General features: G+C 43.4%; 1 protein-coding gene across 4 annotated transcripts in view; it reads left to right on the top strand.

Annotated features, from left to right (window-relative positions):
* Positions 1 to 2,144: 2,144 nt before the first annotated feature.
* The window catches only part of CTDSPL (CTD small phosphatase like), an 80,439-nt gene continuing 63,617 nt past the window's right edge, over positions 2,145 to 18,966 (top strand). For all 4 annotated transcript variants that reach the window (XM_030943892.1, XM_030943894.1, XM_030943893.1 and 1 more), the window contains exon 1: positions 2,145 to 2,515. In XM_030943892.1, coding sequence (XP_030799752.1) covers positions 2,440 to 2,515 — 76 coding nt within the window. In that variant the 5' untranslated portion in view covers positions 2,145 to 2,439. The remainder of the gene's footprint in view (positions 2,516 to 18,966) is intronic.

The raw sequence follows: 18,966 nt of genomic DNA on the forward strand, positions 1-18,966 counted from the left end.
TTCATGTTGCCTGGGTCTCTGCTGGCTACAGAAGGATTTTCCCCATTTATTTAATTAATTATAAAATTATACCTATCTTTAGTGTAGCAAGGTTACAATAGAGGCTTGAATATACATTAGGGGTTTTTTTCCCAGGAGGTAAAGGAGGTTACAATTCTTTATTTATGTTAAATACACCACTATGCTTTTTTTAAAGGTTTTCTTTTGGTTCACACTCTGTCAGCCCCACAAAAGAGCCATTATTTGGGGTAGGTTTCCCCATGTACCTTCCCCAGTATTGGGCCCAAGGCCCTGGGTAATGGCAGGTACCAAGGAGGGTGGGAGCAGGACAGGTACACCATAATTTATATCCTCATGCACCAGCAAACAGAGCTCTGAGAATTCCTGGAGAGCCAGACATGCCTTTTAGGTAAAAGACAGAGGTTATTTGCTGTGAGAGGAGCAGCCAAGCCTTTGCCATCAGTACCTCTGCAGCACAAGAGGGACATGGAGCTCCTGGTGTGCGTCCAGCAGAGGCTAAAAGGAAGATTAATGGACTCTCTTGTGAGGAAAAGCTGAGGAAAAGCTGTTCAGCCTTGAGAGGATGTACTGAAGGGACCTCACCAATGTCTGTCAGCATCTGCAGGGAAGGCTCGGAGCAGGGACCAGGCCCAGCAATGGCGCCAGAGGAATGGGCTGGAATGATCCCAGAAAGCTCCCCATGGACATGAGGCAGAACTTCTTCTTGTGCAGTGACCGAGCCCTGAACAGATTGTCCAGAGAAGCTGTGGGGTCTCCTTCCCTAGGGATATTCCAGAGCCATCTGGACACAATCCTGTGCCATGTGCTCTGGGATGGCCCTGCTGTGGTCCTCTCTGCCAGAGCTGGGACATGGGACCAGGTGACCCACTGTGGCCACTTCCAAATGGAGTGATTTTGTCATTTGAGCTGCACACTTGCTTCTGAAAAAGACACCTTACAGTCACCTGTAAAAATACATCACATGTCTTCTAATAGATGGTTTATATCTATTAATATTAGGTCCAGAGATGGCCAACAGAGCTGGGGAAGGGGCTGGAGCACCAGGAGGGGCTGACGGAGCTGGAAATGGGCTCAACCTGGAGAAAAGGAGGCTCGGGGGGACCTTGTGGCTCCCCATAATTCCCTGACAGGAGGGGACAGCCAGGCGGATCAGGCTCTGCTCCCAGGGTACAGGGACAGGATGAGAAGGAACACCCTGTGCCAAGGGAGGTTTATGTTGGACATTAGGAACAATTCCTTCACAGACAAGTTCGTAAAACATTAGAGACAGGACGCGCCAGAGAGGTGGTGGAATCATCGTCCCGGGAGGTGTTTGAGGAAAGTCCACACGTAGCACTCAGTGGCTGACAGAGCAGCGCCGATCCCACAGCCCTTTTCGCACCTAAACAATTCCGCTGCCGTGATTTATCTTTTCCCGCGCAGCCCGAGGCGGGAAATGGCGGCCGGGCCGAGCCCGCCCCGCGCCCTCACGGCTGCCCGGCCCCACCCCCGCTGTAAGCCCGGCCCCGGCCCCACCCCCGCGGTGTTGTGCGCGCTGCCCGCCCCGCTCCGCCCGGCCCAGCCCGGCCCGGCCCCGCCCGTTGTTTACCGCGCACCGCCGGGCGCTGCCGCTCCCGCCCCTCGCTCCGGACCCGGCGCGGGGCGGGCCGGGCGCGCTCACGGGCTCGGGGCGCGGCGGCGGCGGCGGCGGCAGCAGCGGCGGCGGGCGGGTTGTGGCGCAGCGCGGGGAGCGGCTCGGCCCCTTTCCCCTCCCTTCCTCCCCTCGCGCCGCGCTTCCCTCCTTGCCCGCGACCCGGGAACGGGGGGAGGAGGAGGAGGTGGAGGAGGTGGAGGGGGCGGCCCGGCGTCGCTCCGCCGAGCGCTGCCCGCGGGAGGAAGGGGGGCGCGGGGATGAGATAAGCGCGGGGGCGGGCGGCGGGGGGAATGTAGGGGCGGCTCAGGTGGATGCGGGGGGCGGCGTGAGGCCGCGGGGGAAGCGCGGAGCGGAGGGACGGGGGCTCTTCCCCCGCCTCGGGAGGCGGCGGGGGCTCGGGGGGCAGCGCTCGGCGGGCTTCCCGCAAGGGTGAATTGGATTAATTCGCTTTTTTTAAAAGGGGGGGGGAGGTTTGCGCTCCTTTCCCCCCCCTCGCCGTGCAGAATTGGCGCCGGCAAGAGGCCGCTGTGGCATCGCGTTTGGCGTCCTTCCCACCCCCTTCCCCTCGGTTTCGCTCCTGGAGGAGTTGCTTGTTGAGGTTTTGGTTGTTTTGGGTTTTTTTTTCCGATAGTTTTTGGTTTTTGTTGTTTTTTTTTTTTTCAATTTCGAACCTGCGTCTTGATTTTTTTTAAACAAACAAACAAACCCGCTCGCCCCCCATAACCCCCCGCACACAAGCCTGCCTCGGAGAGGGAAATAGCCAGGTGGAATCTCACTCTGTTTCCATGGACAACCCGTCCATTATCACCCAGGTGACTAACCCCAAAGAGGAGGAGATCCTGTCCTGCACTCAGGATAAAGGTGAGCTGCTTTCTGTCTTTCTCCGTGATTTTTTTCCCCCCTCTGTTTAAAAATGCACGTAGTAACAACTCGCATTCTTCAGTGGCCGTATAATCCTCTCTAGGCTGCTGGGAATAGAGGAGGGCTTGTTGGGTTTTGGGCTGGTTGTTGTTTTTTGGCTTTTTTTTTTCGTGGGATGAAGGTATTTGCGTGAAGGGTGTCTGAAACTGCTTGTTGGATACAGCTGAGAACTTGTTAAAAGTGTTTAAATACCAAATTTCATCAGTCATTTAAAAAAAAAATGCTCTTGTTCTCTGATGTTTGGGGAGGTAACTTTATAAGGTGGTCACTGTGCAGTTAGTGCCCTGCTTCAAGGAAGGGATACCTGTGCTGGGTGTGTTGGAAGGTTTTGAAATATCCGCTGGAAAGATTTTAAATTCTTTTCCCCTCTCCTTTTTTTTTTTTAACCAGATTTCTTTCATATATTCCTCCGTGCCTCCCCATTTCAGAATCTGTGCAGCTTTCGGGTTTGTTGGAGGTTACTTGTGCTTCTCAGAGAGAGACACAGGCTACTTGTTAAAGCAGGCTCTGTTTGACTCCTTAGATAAATAGTTGTTGCTTGCGTAAGGCATCACACTTGGATTGGGTTTTTCTCCCAAATGAGATGAATCCAGCCTGGCTGAAGGAGCTGCTTCCCTCCAAAGTCTGGATGTTGACGAGTGCCTTTAACCTTGTTTGCTTTCAGAAGCTTGGAGCCGTCTTGGGGCTGTAAGTGGTTGTGTTCTTGTGTCTGGTGGGTGAGCAGGAGGGTTCAGGTTCTGGGGGCTTGTTCACGGCTTTGGGATGTTACTTGGATGTCACTTTTATGCTTTGTTACAGGCAGTGCTGGTAAATAGGGGAGAAAGGGCAGAAATCAGAAGTAAAGAGTTATGTCTCCATGTTCCTTGGTAGATACAGTCAGATCTCTGAGCAGTTTTCTGAAATGGTAGACTGATAGCTCTCCCCCTGAAACTGATGGATTTAGTGCCCAAAAAGCTTGCAGTTGTGTGTGGCTCATCATGGAACTAGTGAGGGCTCCTGTATTGTTGGAGAAGTTGCTCCCAGTTACTTTTGACTGTAAGGCCATACATGAAATATGTGTCTTCTTGTTTCCCTAGTGCTGACTGCAGAAATATGGAGGTAGATTAAAAAAAAAAAAGCCCAAACCTTCAGGTTTGGGGGGTGTTGGAATAAAAAATTACTTATTTTCAGCATAGGAGTGTTTATGTAACTCTCTAATTCCTTTTGCTTGTGAGATGGTAGTTCCACCACGAGGCCTGGTTTGGCTCAAGAGATTTTTGATGCTTTCCTCTGTTTGGCAATGTGGAGTGTGGGGTATCTGCAGTAAATAAAGTGCTGTGCTCTGCCTACCACGTCTCCTAAGACCTCTTTTGGGCTAGACATGTGTGATACTGTGCTCAGATGTTGTGGTTTTAATGGCCTAGATTATTGTATGTAATGGAAGGGCTTCGTTAATATCTGTAGGAACTGCTTGAAATTTTAGTGCAAAAAAGCCAGTTGAGACAAGCAGAGGAAGATTTGACAGCTGGGAATGAGAGTACGCATCCACATCAAACAAGTGGCTTCGGAGTCCTCGGCAGAGCGAGTGAAAATATGCATCTAACTTGCATAACTCTGCAGTAACTTGCATAATGTGCATTGTGTTCTTGCTATTGGTTTGTCTTTGGCAGAAAATCGTGGTGGTCTTCTTAGCAGAGAAAGAGATTTTCAGGCTTGGTGTTAGCAGGGCTGGGCTGGGGGTGAGGGGAAGGAGGGGACCTGGAGTTGGAGATGAGGAAACTCCAGCGTCATCTTCAAGCAGGAGGTGAATTACCATTTTTTTCAGCTTTTGGGGTGTGTATTTCTTTTTTAAACGTGGTTGGATTGGCGATGAGCTCTGTGGTATGACTTTCACATCACTCCAGAGCAACTTTTGCAGCAGGAGACCTGCGGGTCTGTCTGTCCTGGGCTCTGGAAGGAGAACACTGCTTGCTCCAACCTCTTCCACTGCAGGTTTTCCCGGTGCTGGAGGTAGGGAGCTTGTGGGAACCCGTGGCTCTGCCTGCCTCCCTGGCGTGGCTGCACATCCTCACCCAAATTTCTGTCAGATTTCAGAGCCTTTAGGTCCGGTGAGCTTCGAGAGAAAGAGCCCGGAGCGCAGATGGGGAGCCCAGATAACTCAGCTGTGCTGAGTCTCTGCTGCTGGTTCAGGGGATTGGTACAAAATGGCTCACCAATGTGTTAAGGCATAATGAATTAACTCTCTGTTTCATGAAATCCAGAATCAGCTGAGGCTGAATCCTGGAATTTTGTGATAAGGTGAAATATAGCAGCCCTGTGCTGTGTGAGGCAAGGCTGTTCAGTTTAATGAAAAGCTGTTTTTTTTTTTCCCTCTGAGTTTAGCATGTGGCTGCAGAAGGAAATTCCAGGGTACTAAGTGGCATGTGTTGGCTTTGGGAATGAGGGTTTTCTTAGGGTTGTTGAGACCTTGTGTTGGTGTTTCTTGTGGAAGAAAAATAATTTATTTGCTTGTTGTTCAGCTGGAGAGAGGCAGTTCCAGAGTAACTGAGCAGCTGCTAAATAATGCATGTGTATACCTTCAAGGTTTTGATTTTTTCCCAAGATTTTTTTAAGCTTTTAATCAGATGTGAGACCAGCATTTAGCTTGATTTATTTATTTTAAATGTATCTATGTTTTAAAAGGAATTCGATGTTCAGTATAGGCTTTTGCCAGATTTCTCCTGTGGTGAGGGAGTGAGGTTGGCAAGAAACAGCTGGTTCTCTGGTCCTGGGGCAGTTATGTTTTTAGGTAAATACTGTGTTTGACAAATGCTCAAGCTTTTTCTTGCTAGTCCAGGTGTATTAAAAAATAGCCTTTGAGATGAGTGAAGCTGTGGCAACTTGTTAAGGGAGATCTTTTAAACACTAAGAAGGATTTGTTAACATTTGTTTTTTAAGAAATAGCAAAAAAATTTGGAAGGTGGAAAAAACCAGGTCTTGGTATGTGAACCATTCCCTAATATGTTGCCACATGGTGGTGCACTGGATTTAGTTGTCTGTCAAGATGAAAGCTGAGCATGGAAGGTTTGCTACAATCATATTTTGTTGTTATTATTATCATTATTGTAATGTTCTCAAATGCCTGTGGTGTTGGTGCTGCTGGAGGATTTTGGTCCCTATTTGTGTTGTTAAATTAGTTCTGGGAAATAGAAACTTAGATTTTCTCAACTGGAGGTGATTCATAGGTGCCTGGAAATACCTTGGACACTAAATTCACAGAGAATTCAATTCTCTGTTAGTTTTTTAAGTAACAGAAATCGTAGTTCTTTGCAGAATATTTTATGTTATGGTCATCTGGCACTTCTGGAAATTGGGAACATTAACAAACTTGAAGCTAAAATGGAGACCTAAGAATGTGAAAAGGAGTTTTTTTTAATCAAAGTAAATGTGAGCAACTAAGAAAAATATAAAGTATGAAGAAAAACTGAAAGTCTGGATCTCTATAAATCAGCACAGATAAAATCAACTGGTTATTTTATTTTTAAATTTGTATTAATTCATATTACTCATAGACCTCTAATGTAAAATCTGTATGGTTAAATGTATAGAAAACTGAGCAGTGCTGACAGAGCTGCTCTGAGTGTCACGTTCAGAGTGTGGTCATGGATGGACAACAGGCATTCAGCCCAAAGAAATGAATTTCCTTTTTTTTTACCTGCCTGCATTAATTTGATCCTCATAAATGATGCAAATTCTTGGCTGTTTCCAAGTGCCAAGTTCAATAGTAGTAAAAAACCAGTCCAGTCCTTCAGGTACCTCCTTCAGGCTGTGGTGGTTTGTTTTCTGTCTTCAGCTACATCTTTCCTGACTTCTCTGAAATTTTCCTGTCAGCTGAGTGTCTCTTTTCAGTTATTTAGAGTAACAGAATGTTTTAGTGTCCCTACAGATGTGAATTGTCTTCTGCAATAAATTGTATGAAAAAGGTTCACAATGCAACCTGAACCATTAGAGGTTTTTTTAATCACAGTGGGAATGAGTCTCTGGGGATGTTTTCACAAACTTTTTTACCTTCTTTTCTTTCAAATAGAGTTGGAAAAAACCAGCAATGAGAGCAATACTCATTATAGTTTTAAATAAAGAGTTCTGAAGATCTCAAGTTAAAAGCCAAAATAAACGTCTTTAATTGTGTCTTCAATAAAAAAACCATTTTGAATATAGCTGAAAATATTTTGAATGCACTTTTTTGCCATTACATCACCAGGATTCAGAGTACTCAAACACTTGAACATATGTTAATGATCCTGAGACATTGTCTCAACAGATTTTTATAATATTGACTTCAGAATTTTAACACTAAAGTAGCATTTAAAGGGGAGAAAAAAAAAAGAAGAAAAGATTTGGAAACCACTCCAGCAATCCACTGGAATGTGAATTGCTTGCAGAGGGTGAAATTTTAAATCATTAACTAATGACATAGCTGTTACATGAAACCAGAGTAGCCATACAGTAGGTTTTATGTTCCAGGGAGACTCTAGTAACCTGTAGTAACCCAAGGTTTGATTTAGGGTCCCAGTCAACAGGCAGAAGTGCACTGGCAGATGGGAATGATAATTTGTCTGAATATCAAATATTCCTTCAGTTTGTAACCTGCAGTGTGATCATTTCTTCACAGTGCTTGCTGTCACCTGAAATTCCTACTGGTTTCAATGTGGTGATTTAACTAAAGTGTTCAGAAGTTTAACATTTAAAAAAAAAAAAAAAACCAAACAAAGTTGACCTACATTTTGTTAATTCAGTATTCAGAAATGCAAATAGCATTTTCTGACATAATCAGTAAAATGCAGTGTGATCGATGCCACGCTTCAGCTCTCAGAGTTTGAGCTGAACATTCCAAATAAGCCTCTGGATGACGACTCCATTTGTGTTTCTTTAAAGAGATAAAAACTGAAATGCTGAGAAGGCAAAAGGCCAAGAGAAATGAAACTCCCTGACTTGGGCATTGTTGTGAAGGACTTTCCTGTTGCCCTCACAGATAGATTTGACTGTGGGAAGCTTGTTTTCCCTTCATGGAATGCTTAATTTATGAGATTGACTGTCCTGTAAAAGTCACCATTCCAGCATGAAAATGGTTGCAAATTAGATCTATCCCATAATTTTTATGTATATGTCAAATCTTAGTTCTTCCCCTCTGTAAGGAAGTGCACTTTTGATATCTTTTGAATTTTGAGTCGTTGGCAATCACTACCATGGTTGGGGCTCATTATTACATTTTCAATTAAAAATCCAGTTTTGGGCAATCCTGGCTATGGAAATGATAACTTAGGGGTTGAATTTGTCCATTTCTCACGCCCAGCCAACAGAGAATTAGACAATTTGAAGTTTTTCTGTCAACAAGAGCTAACATTTTCATTAAAACAAACAAAAAAAAAGAGTAACAAAAGCAAAGACAGGTCTAATTATCTACATTCTTGCTTAGGTTTTGCCCACTGTGTGAATCAGTAAGGGAAAATGTGGCTTATCCCTCTTTCTCCTCCCTGCCTGGGGGATATATCTTGCAGGAAGGGCAGAGGAATGTGGATGTATGTGGGACCAGGAGGGAGCAGAGAGGTGCCAGAGTGCTCCAGCCTGTTTGGGGGATGGAGCAGGGAATGCAATCCTGCCTTTGGAGCCTGTGGAGCCCAGGCAGAGGCTGCTGGGGGGACAGGGAGTAGTTCTGGTGTCTGGGATGGGCTCCCAGCCTGCCCTGACCACTCCTGATGAAGTCTGAGGCTCTCTGCCCACACATTTGGGTGGTTTTGTGTGTCCCCTTATCCCAGCTCAGAATTATTTCCAGAAAGGGATGGAATCTTCCAAGCTGAAACAGGAGAAGGGCTGATACAACTACAACGGACCAAGCCTGTTTAGATGTTTATAAAGATCACATCTGGATTGCTGGTGAGGATTGTAAACCATCCCATGCCTCTCAGCAGTGGAAACCTGGCTGGAAAAAATCTCCTAGAAACATTCAGCAACATCTCCTAGGTCTCCAAGAGTTGGTTCTAGTGGATGTTCCTGATCTAAACTCTATTTTCAGTGCTCAGCTCAAGATTCTCACTGGGTTTAAATGATTTGCTGAACTCCCAGAGCTGCAGGCACAGAGCAAAGAAGCCTTTTGTGCTTTAATGTCATCACAGACACTTCCAAGAGTTTCATGCTGGAAATGTTAATCTTCTATAAATTCTGCTTTTGCTGGAGTTGGAGGGGAGCTTGCTTTATTTTTACTTGGAGAGGTCGAGGCATGAAACGGCCATGGATGGGATGGATATGGAAAGCATAAGTAGCATCTAAACAGATCTGACTGCAAATATGTTCCACGTGCTCTGCTGTGGTATAATTTTGGCCTTTTTTTGTATTTCTGGAATGTTTGCTGTAAGACAAGAAAAAAAATCTAAGAGTTTTGTACAGTTCAGTCCTTCCAGTGCCAGCTGCTACTGTGTAACACAGATACAAGCAGTAAAAATATCAACTTGAACCAAATGAGCAGAGAAAGTCCTGTTCTAAAGCTTGTAGGCTTTATTCAGCCTGTTATCAAAATGATCACTTGCAAAGTGCCACATTGTTTTCTTTGTACAAGATAATAAAGTATGATTTGTAAAAAGAAGAACCCAATTATTAGAAGTGATTGGCTGCACTAGAAATGAGAATTCTATTATCTAGGAAATTTATGGCCGGTTAAAGCTGAATAAATACATGATAGACTTGGATTCTAAGGATGTTGGGGGTTGAAATGAGATTTTTTTTCCCTTTATTTATGTTTTCAAGAAGCTGTTAGTCTCTTCTGAATGTTTATTAATATATTTAAAGCCTGACAGATGGGGAAACTAAGACTCTGCAGGACCTATTTTGTACAGAGGAGCAGCCCCAAATAATGGATGCCTGATCTGTCAAAATCTAATGCATATGTAACTTTTAAAATGTTTCTAAAATATCAGAACAGGTCTGTAGGAGGCAAATATTTCCTGAACCTCAGCCTGCAGTTACAGTTTGCATATTGATGATATTGTTTAAAGCCAAGTCCTCTCTGCTGAGTAACTGGCCAGTTGTTTGCTGCCGCTGTTGCAAACCTGATTTTCCTGGTAGCAAGGGAAGTATTGATTTTTATTCGCTGCCCTGCTCTCCCCACCCCCGCAGCTCTCTGCTTCCTGACTTGTCCTCCAGGATTCCCGGCGGAATTGGCAGTAAAACGAATCTTGCTGTTTCCTGGCCTGCTGTAATCAGCAGTAAAATTTGAAACTTTCTTGTTTATTTGATGATTTGCAAAGCTTGGCTGTTCCCTTGGTGTGTGGGACTCCTCCCCTGGTCTCTGGGAGCCAGAGGGAGGGATGTGCTTCCAGCTCTTGAGGATGAATTCCTGCCTTTGGGAACACTTTGGGGTAGATAAATCAGCTTCCATCCTCATAATCACCATAAAGAAATTGTGCCACAAAGGTGCTGTTGCAGTGGACGTGTGTAGAAAAATTCAGGTGTGGGGTTTGTTTTGAAGCAATGTTAGTAAAGAGGTTTTTTAAAAGCTACAAATTTTAGACAAAGTCATTCTGAGCATGCATTTAACAATTGGCAGACAGTGCTGCTTTATTTCTGTCCACAAAAGCTGTCTTGTATTTTCATGCCTGAATATTTACATACTTGCATTCGTTCCCCATGAGTGCACGTCCATGTAGTTAGCAGGGATCTGATTCCAGGAAAGCTTTCACAGCCTCACAGAATGCTTTGGGTTGGAAGGAACCTTAAAACCCATCCAGAGCGACCCCTGCCATGGGCAAGGACACCTTCCACTGTCCCAGGTTGCTCCATCCAGCCTGGCCTTGGGCACTGCCAGGGATCCAGGGGCAGGCGCAGCTTCTCTGGGCACCCTGTGCCAGGGCCTGCCCACCCTCCCAGGGAAGAATTTCTTCCTAATATCCCATCTAACCCTGCCCTCTGGCAGTGGGAGCCATTCCCTGTGTCCTGTCCCTCCAGTCCCTTGTCCCAAGTCCCTCTCCAGCTCTCTCGGAGCCCTTTCAGGCAATGGAAGGGGCTCTGAGATCTTCCAGAGCCTTCTCTTCTCCAGGTGAACACCCCCAACCCTCTGTTTGTCTCCATGCCAGAGGTTCTCCAGCTCTCAGGGGTTTTTTTGTGGCCTCCTGGTGTTTCTGCAGCAGGTCCACCTCAGAGAAGCTCAGAATGGTGGGTGTAGATTTTGAAGTTGGTTTGCAGTGTGAGGTTTGCCAATTTTTCCTAGTGATAGTCAGATAGAGGCATTCTGCAGACGGGAGGTCAATAGTGACAAATTCCTAGAAAATATTTAATCATTTTTATACTTGCTTCAGCCAAGCACAAAGAAAGGTCTAACATTTATCACCTGGAGAGAAGGGTACAGTTGTAAAGTATTTCATTACGCCTTCACAAAACCCTTAAAAATTTTTACAAATGGGCTTATGGGACTTCTTTCAACTAAAACTGGTTAAAAATACACATTAAGAATTTGATGAATGCAGTGCAAAGTGAAGCATTTCAGGGAAAACACTTCAAGTATGTATTTCACAGGGATTTTTGGAATTAATCTTTGACCTTTTGGGGTTTTTTAAAATTCTCTCCCTTGCCTTGCTTTGCTTTCTTGCCTTTTTATCTTCTCATCAGAAGGTCTGGGCTGCAGCAGCTGCCTCTGTGCTCTGATGCTGTTGAAGCTCCAGGGGCTGAGGTGTTTGGTGGCTGTGTCCAGGGATAATTCTGGTGTGTCAGTGCTGGGTTAAAGGTTGGACTCTACCTCAAAGATCTTTCCCAAGCTTTGTGGTTCTGTGAGAAGTTGATGTTTGGGGCCGAGGAGGAACTCTGGACAATGCTGTAGGGACAGATTGTCTCCCGGGAAGTTGGTGAGGGAGGAGCAATCTTATAAGGAGAGATGTTCTAGATGTTGAAATTCAGGAAAATAAAGGTCTTTTATCACCTTCAGAGGATGTTGTGCTGTATTTAAAGGGAGGAGGTGGATGAAAAATAACCAGAATAATAGAGTGAGTACTCCAGGGCTCTTCCCAGGGTACAGCATGGCTTCAGAGTGAAAGGCAGAATGTCACATATGGGTTAAAGGAAATATTTACTCATGCCTCATACGGTTGACCTGCATAACCTATGAAGAAATGGTTTCCAAAACTGTTTATCTGGGAGTTCCTAAACAGGATTAACTGGCAGCAATTTGCATTTGTTATAACTGATGCAGCCTTTTAAAGGTACTGAAAACCAGTATTATAAAGGTACTGATTGTGTTTCAGCCTAGGAATTGTGTGTCATCAGTCACAGAATGGTTTGGATTGTGAAGGACATTAAACATCATCCAGTTCCAACCCCTGCCATGGGCAGGGACACCTTCCACTAGATCAGGTTGCTCCAAGCCCCATCCAGCCTGGCCTTGAGCATTTCCAGGGATGGAAATGGGGCAGTAGGGGAAGGAAGGGTAAAATTTCATTACAACTGAACACATCAAGTGTTTGTGCTTGTATTTATCCTGAACTCACTGACACTTTTCCTGCGCTGGGTGCTGGAAGATGATTACCTTTGCCAAGTCATTTGTTGGCCACCTGCCAGTTCTCATTGCTTTTTATGATGTGAAGCTGATTTTGTTGAGAATCCACAAGTTGAAAGTGATTTTGAGAGTTTTGCAAGTGGAGAAAGGGGGGAAGGTTATGTTACTTGGGGAATTAAGAGAAGAAAAGGAAAAGAATACTGAATGCAATCTGCAGAGCAATTCATTTGCTAATTACACACTGACATAAATTGGAAAGTCCCAGAAGGAGGGGGTTTACAGCATAACTGGAAAACAATTTGCATCTGTGTAGAGGTCTGTGCTTATCCACAAAGGAATGAGATTTTAACTGGATTTGTTTAATCGGGTTTATCATGAGTGCATAGTTATGGGCTTCCTTTTCCCTCACATTGCAGCAGCTCCTGTCTTTCTGGAAGATTCCTTCTTGTGTTGAGATTAAATATGTCAAAGAAGGATGTATGGTGAAGTTTAATGGAGATTGAAAGTGAAACCTAAGAAAAACCAGGAAGTGTCCTTCTGAATTTTAGAGTGGATTGAATACATGAATGTTTCTGGCTCCAGATTACCATGATAAAACTGATAGCTTAATGCAAACTTGGCCCTGAAATTCAAATGCCTTTTTTTTTTCCCCTGCCCTCTAAGAAATCTGAAACACTCCAGCAAATTCTTCCTGTCTCTACTGGGAAGGTTGCTAATGACTAATTGTACACACTAATTACATGCTAACTAGTATTGCTACAAAGGGCATTCAGTGTTACTCTTAGGATAGTTTGGGGTTTTTTTCCCCATAAATCTTTCATATTTATTGGTGCTCAACATGTTACCCTACAGTTGCCTCCACTTTCCCCTTGGTAAACATGTCATGATGAAGAAAAGACAAAAATTTGAGCAAAACTAGAAATCAAACTTGACAGTTTTGAAATAGGAATCTGTTCAGGTCTCATGCCTGTATTTACTTGTGCTACTGCTGCACATCATTATGAATTACCTGTTTAGCATCGTTCTGGCAGGCAGGGGAGCTCTGAGAGCAGAATGTTTTTAAAAATGTCACTTGTAGCAGTGATGGATTCTTTTCAGTACCTTTAAATCAATCAGTTGTTTGTCCTAAACATAAGAGCTTAAATACTGTTACTAGCTCATGATACAAAACTGTAGTAATATTCAAAGGAGAAAAATGAGCTTTCAGAGCAAACCTGGCCCAGATGCAGGGAACAGCCTCAGCAGATTCCTGAGGACCAGGTGTCCCTGGATCCCTCAGCCAGGTGCCATTTCCACAGGATGCAGAGCAGCATTCAGTAGCTAAAAACAAGAGATCAGAAGGAGGTTTTGCTTTATAATTTTTCAAAGTGGCCTTTCAGGAAAAGTCCTAAATAGAATAGAACTCTGCTGTTTCATTTTGTGTGATATGCTGGATTAAGCCCTGAAGTATAGAACTTTTTGTTGACTATGTGCAGCTGTGGTTCTGTTCAAGTACAGTTTCCACAGTGGTGAATTTCTGATGTCCCAGATGGTTCTTGTTCTTTCCCTCATCACCTAAAATTTGTTTCATCAAACTCTCATCAAACAGCACTTACAATCTCCTTATATTGTAAAAATATTGATTATGGCTTTGCAACATAAAAAATAATTACCTGTGCTCCCAAATCCAAGAAAACAAAAAAAACCAACACAACCCCCACCCAAGAATAAAATCAAGCAGACCAGAATGAAGCACAGAAAGAATTCCCAGTAATATTAGCAGGGATATAAGCTGTGAATCTGAAGCTACTCCTGGAAATGTGGAAGGTGACCTGGTGGTGGTGACCAGGAGGACACAGCAGAACAATTTTTAGCAAGGTGACCTGGCACTCAGCCTGAAGAAACCACTCTGCAGCCCCTGGAGAAAGGGGGATGCTGGTGTACAAGGGTGTGCATTTGTCTGAGTGTTGTTTATACTAAAACATAGAAGTAACTCTGGTTTTATTTTGGAAATGCCTTCAATGGGCACTAAAAGACAGATAAGAGTCAAATAATTCTGGCCCGACTCATTGCAGAATGTGCTGAGATAATCCTGAGTTCCTGTTAAGGTTAATATCTGTTCAGTTTAGACTTTGTTTATCCTTGTGCTGTGGATAGGGGGTGTTGGAATTCTCTTGAAATAATTTTAGAAATTCATAGGTAAAAATCCATTATTTTTTCAGCAAACAATGCACATAGTAATTAACAAAAAAAAATGCTTGATTTTTTTTCTTTTGCTGATGGTGAAAGGCTGAAGTAAAATGTTTCCACTGGCCACTTAAAATACCAGGTGGAGTCAGATGGGAAAACAAAACTTTATGGTGCTGTTTTTAAACTGCTTTCCAGTAATTATCAGCCCAATACACGCTGCTCTTAAAAAAAAATACTGCAGTTTTTGTTATGAAGATGATTTCTGAAGTCCCACTGTAGGTGGTCCTTATATGAAAGCCTTCAAGTAATAAATGGCTTTATCTTCTCTTCTGCTAATAAGGTCAGTAAAGGTTTCTCTTTTGGATAATAATAACAAGTTTCAAAGGCATAAGAATCCTGAGTGGAAAACACGTTCAGAGTTATCAGGTGATTGGCAGCTGCTGCTGCTAGGAAGTGTTGTACAGGAATAAACTCCTTTTCTTGCTTTAATTAGGACCATATGTGTACAGCAACTGTGATTGTCTGGGAAGCTGCATCCTGTGTTTTCAAATAGCTGAGAAAATGTTGCAGTTGTGGAAATCACTACTGAGTCCAGTGGGCAGATATCTTTGAAAACTTTTGGTTTTGCTTTTTATTTATTCATTCAAAGAAGTCAAACATTGATTGAGGTTTGATGGTCTTGTGCTGGAACAGAATAGATACAGAATATTTCCCTTGTGTGATAAAATAACTGTTTGGGCCCAGTATCCAAAAACATATTTTAAAAAACCCACCAGATTCCAAGTTTACTAAGCAACTAAAACACCTGTAAATTGTTGCTTTCTTTGCAAAGTCTGCATGAATTAACTTCTCTGTAATCACTTGTGCTGCATGATAAATAATAGCAAAAATAACAAGAAATGGACAAGAGAAACTAGTATGAACATGGTTTGTGTTCTAGTGAAAGGGACCATCAAGTATTTGCTAGAATTTTTAATTCTGGAAAATTTTAGTATTAATTCTAGAATTGGAATTTTAATTCTAGTCTTTTTAATTCTAGAAACAAAACGTGTCAGCTGCAGGAAGGGCTTGGATGCTGGACCTAAAGATACTTCTTTGGCAATGTTTGGGTAAAAGTGACCACTAACGCCCTTCCCTCTGGAAAACATCCCATTTATTTATAGCACTTCCCAGAGGATAAATGCAGCCCTTGGAACACTCACAGGAAATAATAGCAATGTGCCTCTAGACCATGAGCTGCCTTTTGGTCCAAATGGCCAAATATGCCACTTTTCTTGATCACTGGAGTGACCACATCTCATTATTCCTGCCCTGTGTGGAGCCAGGAGGTGCCAGGAGATGTCCCAGGGCACTCCCTGCCCATCACTAACTCCCCTCTCTGCTGGGGAGAGCTTTTTGTTGGTTTGGTTTGGTTTTTTTTCTGTGTTTATTCACAAACACCGCTGTGTTTTCACCATCCATTTCAGCCTTTTTCAGGAGAAGCTGGGCCAGATGTTCTGTTGTCTCTCAGCTGTGCATGTGTGACTGAAAGAGGCAGTGTCCTGCTCATCTCTGATCATCCTCATTTGGCAATAATTGTCTTCCACACAAAGCTTTCTGCCATCATTGCTGCTTTCAGTTCAGTCATTTGGCTTGCTTGGAGGGGTCCTAAATAATGCAGCACTTAAAAATCTGATAGGACTTTTTCAGTCAAGTATTCAAACTGGAATTTGAATTCAAACTGGAATTTGTTTGCTGGAACCATTTCTAGATCTGAAAAAAGGAAATATTACTGTGCCTGTTCCTTACCAGGTACTGAGGAACAGGAGAGTTTTCCTTTTTTTGGTTGATAAAGTTGGAGGTGAGAGCATCTTGTGTTTGAATAGTTTTTGGGTTTGGTGGGGGTTTTTTGATAAAATAATGCTTGATAATAAAAATTTTAAGTGTGGCTTTGTCCTGTGTGCATATAAATAAAATGGATTTGTCTTAAAAGTTGGTGGAGGAATCACAGGTGCTGTAGGATGCAGCTGATCCCAGTTGTCTGCTGTAGGATGACATGAATTTTGGGGGCTCCATTAACAGTGAAGAAGCCTGTACAGATTTTCACTGACTTCTGTGCAGAGATAAGTTAAATGGAGTTCAAAATCCTAATTTGACAGCTTTGTCACCAGCTTTGTCACCCTGTGTGTCAGCACTGGGGTTTGGCTCCATCGCAGTGGAACTGGGGATACAGACCTGCAGAGTGCCACCAGTTAGCTCCTCTTCACAGGAGAAAGGAGAAGAAGAGGGGAAAACTTGGCAGAAGAAATTCAGTGGTTGGTGGTAGTGTTCTGCTTCTCCAAGTTTAGCAGCCTTGGGGGTGGTTGTTAAAATGAATTTTCAGATTTTGAAACCCAGCGTTGGAAGCAGCGTTAGGTAACGTGCTGGAAGCCCATCAGTGCTGCCAAACCCCCAACACCTGGGTGAATTTACAGTAATTCAGTAAAAATGGAAGGGATTTAAAAGCTCTCCCTGTTGCAGGCAAGAATTGTGTGGTTTTGTCACGGATGAGCTCGAGGCAGAGTATTTAAATTGGGATTTGTGGAAGTTTCATGTCACAGCGAAGTCCTGTCGCTCTGCTCCATAAAGCAAACCTGAACCCAGCATCAGCAGGGCTGGGTTGTTTTGCCACTGTAGAGAAATTTCTTGTGTCTGTTACACAGCCAGAGAACAATATAGAGGCTTATGGAAAGGCTGCATTATTATCCCAGGGGCCTTTTGGATGGATGTCACTGTTTCTATAGGATGGTAGCAAATCACCCATTGCAAAAAGCTGCAAGTGAATTAGGTAAAATATCACCTCTCCTCGTTCTTTCTCTGATGGATTTTGTCAGCTACCTTCCTGAGTGAGTACCACCAGCTTTTTTTTATGTTTATCCTTCAGCATTGCCATGAAATCTTGTCTTAATTGCCTGTTTCTGAATTAAATTATTTTTGCAAGATCGGGATGCTTTGCATGATTATTCAGGAAAAGTCTTTGTAAGAACTTTTTTATTTCCTGCTTTTTTTTGAAGGAAGAGAATTTCCTGCTCTTTTTCCCCATGCATCTAAGGGAAATCAATACTCAGGTCTGAAAAGGGAGGGGGATTCATCTGAGATAAGGACTTAACACTGGCTGGAGAGGGAAATGGGATGCTGTTGTGAAGTGAGGGAAGAGATCACATGAACTGGATTCTGGATTTATCTTCTATAAATTTTGATAGTCCAGGGAACTGCTAATGGGGAAAAAAAAAGTCCAAAGCCTGCATCCCACTAGAAAAATTCCATCCTGTCCTGTATTTCTCTTTTAATGTATTTGGGAAGCATAAATTTGCTGCACTCACCGTAAAATAAAATTTTCATAGCTGTTTAGAACTTAGATTTGATATTATTTTAAATGAATTTTATTGGATTTTCATTTATTTTGGTCTTCAAGGTGCTCTTGTCAGTGGAGAGAAAGATGCAGGAGTGGGGAATCCTTGGCAGAGCTGTTCCCATGGCTTCTGTCTCCCTCATCCCCACCCTTCTCCTCTTGTGAACTTACAGCTGGGATATTTTGGAATGTTTTCTCATCCTGCAGGTATTTGTGCCTGGCCCCTGTACAGGAGCTTAACTCTGGTTCAAGGGGAGGCATTAACACAGGTATTTGTGTTTTGGCTTGGGAGGGGGTTGAATTTACAGCCAATTTTAAACTCCTGCCCTGAAATCCTCCCTTAGGACCAGCTGAAATCATTCTGCAGCCTCAGCTGTGAGCTCAGTGGTGTGATTTTAGTGGGGCTGGTGTGTGGCACTAAGGATAAAATTGAGCTCACTGCTGGAGCTTGGCAGGGTGAGATTCACGATCAAAGTTCGCAATTTAGGAAATATTTACAGGGCATTTAGCAGACAGTGAAACTCTAACACTGTTCACCCTTTTTCTGTGATCACTGATCAGCAAGGTGGTATTTTATTTCCATTGACAGACTGTGAGATTGCTTGCTCTACCTCTACTGTTAATGTCCCAGGAGGTAATTTAAGGGAATGAGGATTCCTGGAAAGTTAGGATCTAGAAGAAGAAGATAGGGCAGTATTTCTACAGTAAATAGAAAACTGAGAAAAAGGAGAGCAAGGTAACTAAGAGGAAAGATGGAGGAAAGCTTTTAAGGAATTCAGTGTGATGTAAATGTCAGTTGAAAAAAAAAAGTCACCTTTCAGGTGTCACACAAGCCCTTTTAAGGTTTTCTTCCTTGGCAGTATAGGTTTTCAAGATAAAAATACTAAGCTTTAATTTTCTGCTGCAGGAAAGAATTTAAAAGAAAAGGCTTATTGTTCATACAAGGCTGGCAGACTAAGTTAGAGGAGGATTTTTTTTAAAAGCAGTGGGGTTTTTAACCCATTAATGTTACTTCAACCATTGTAAATAATTCTTTGAGTAGCTGAGGGTGAGTTTGTGCTCCTGTAATCACATGAACAAGTGTAGGTAAATACCTGTTGCTGCCTTTGGGTTGGTTACTGTGAGAGGAGGTTCCAGGCTCATGGCACTGCCCAGGAATTCAGCTTGGAAGGGACTTCTGGAGATCCTTGTTCAGAGCAGGGCTGAGGATGCTCTGAGCATTCTCCTGGCAAATTTGGAGCATCTCCAAGGATGGAGATACCACAGCCTGCCTGGAACCCTACTGCAGTGTTTGACCACAGTAATTATTCATATTTAGGGGAAATTTATCCTGCTGCAAGTAGGATCTGTTGCCTC

This window comes from Camarhynchus parvulus, chromosome 2, assembly GCF_901933205.1.
Source record: "Camarhynchus parvulus chromosome 2, STF_HiC, whole genome shotgun sequence".
Taxonomy (NCBI): domain Eukaryota; kingdom Metazoa; phylum Chordata; class Aves; order Passeriformes; family Thraupidae; genus Camarhynchus; species Camarhynchus parvulus.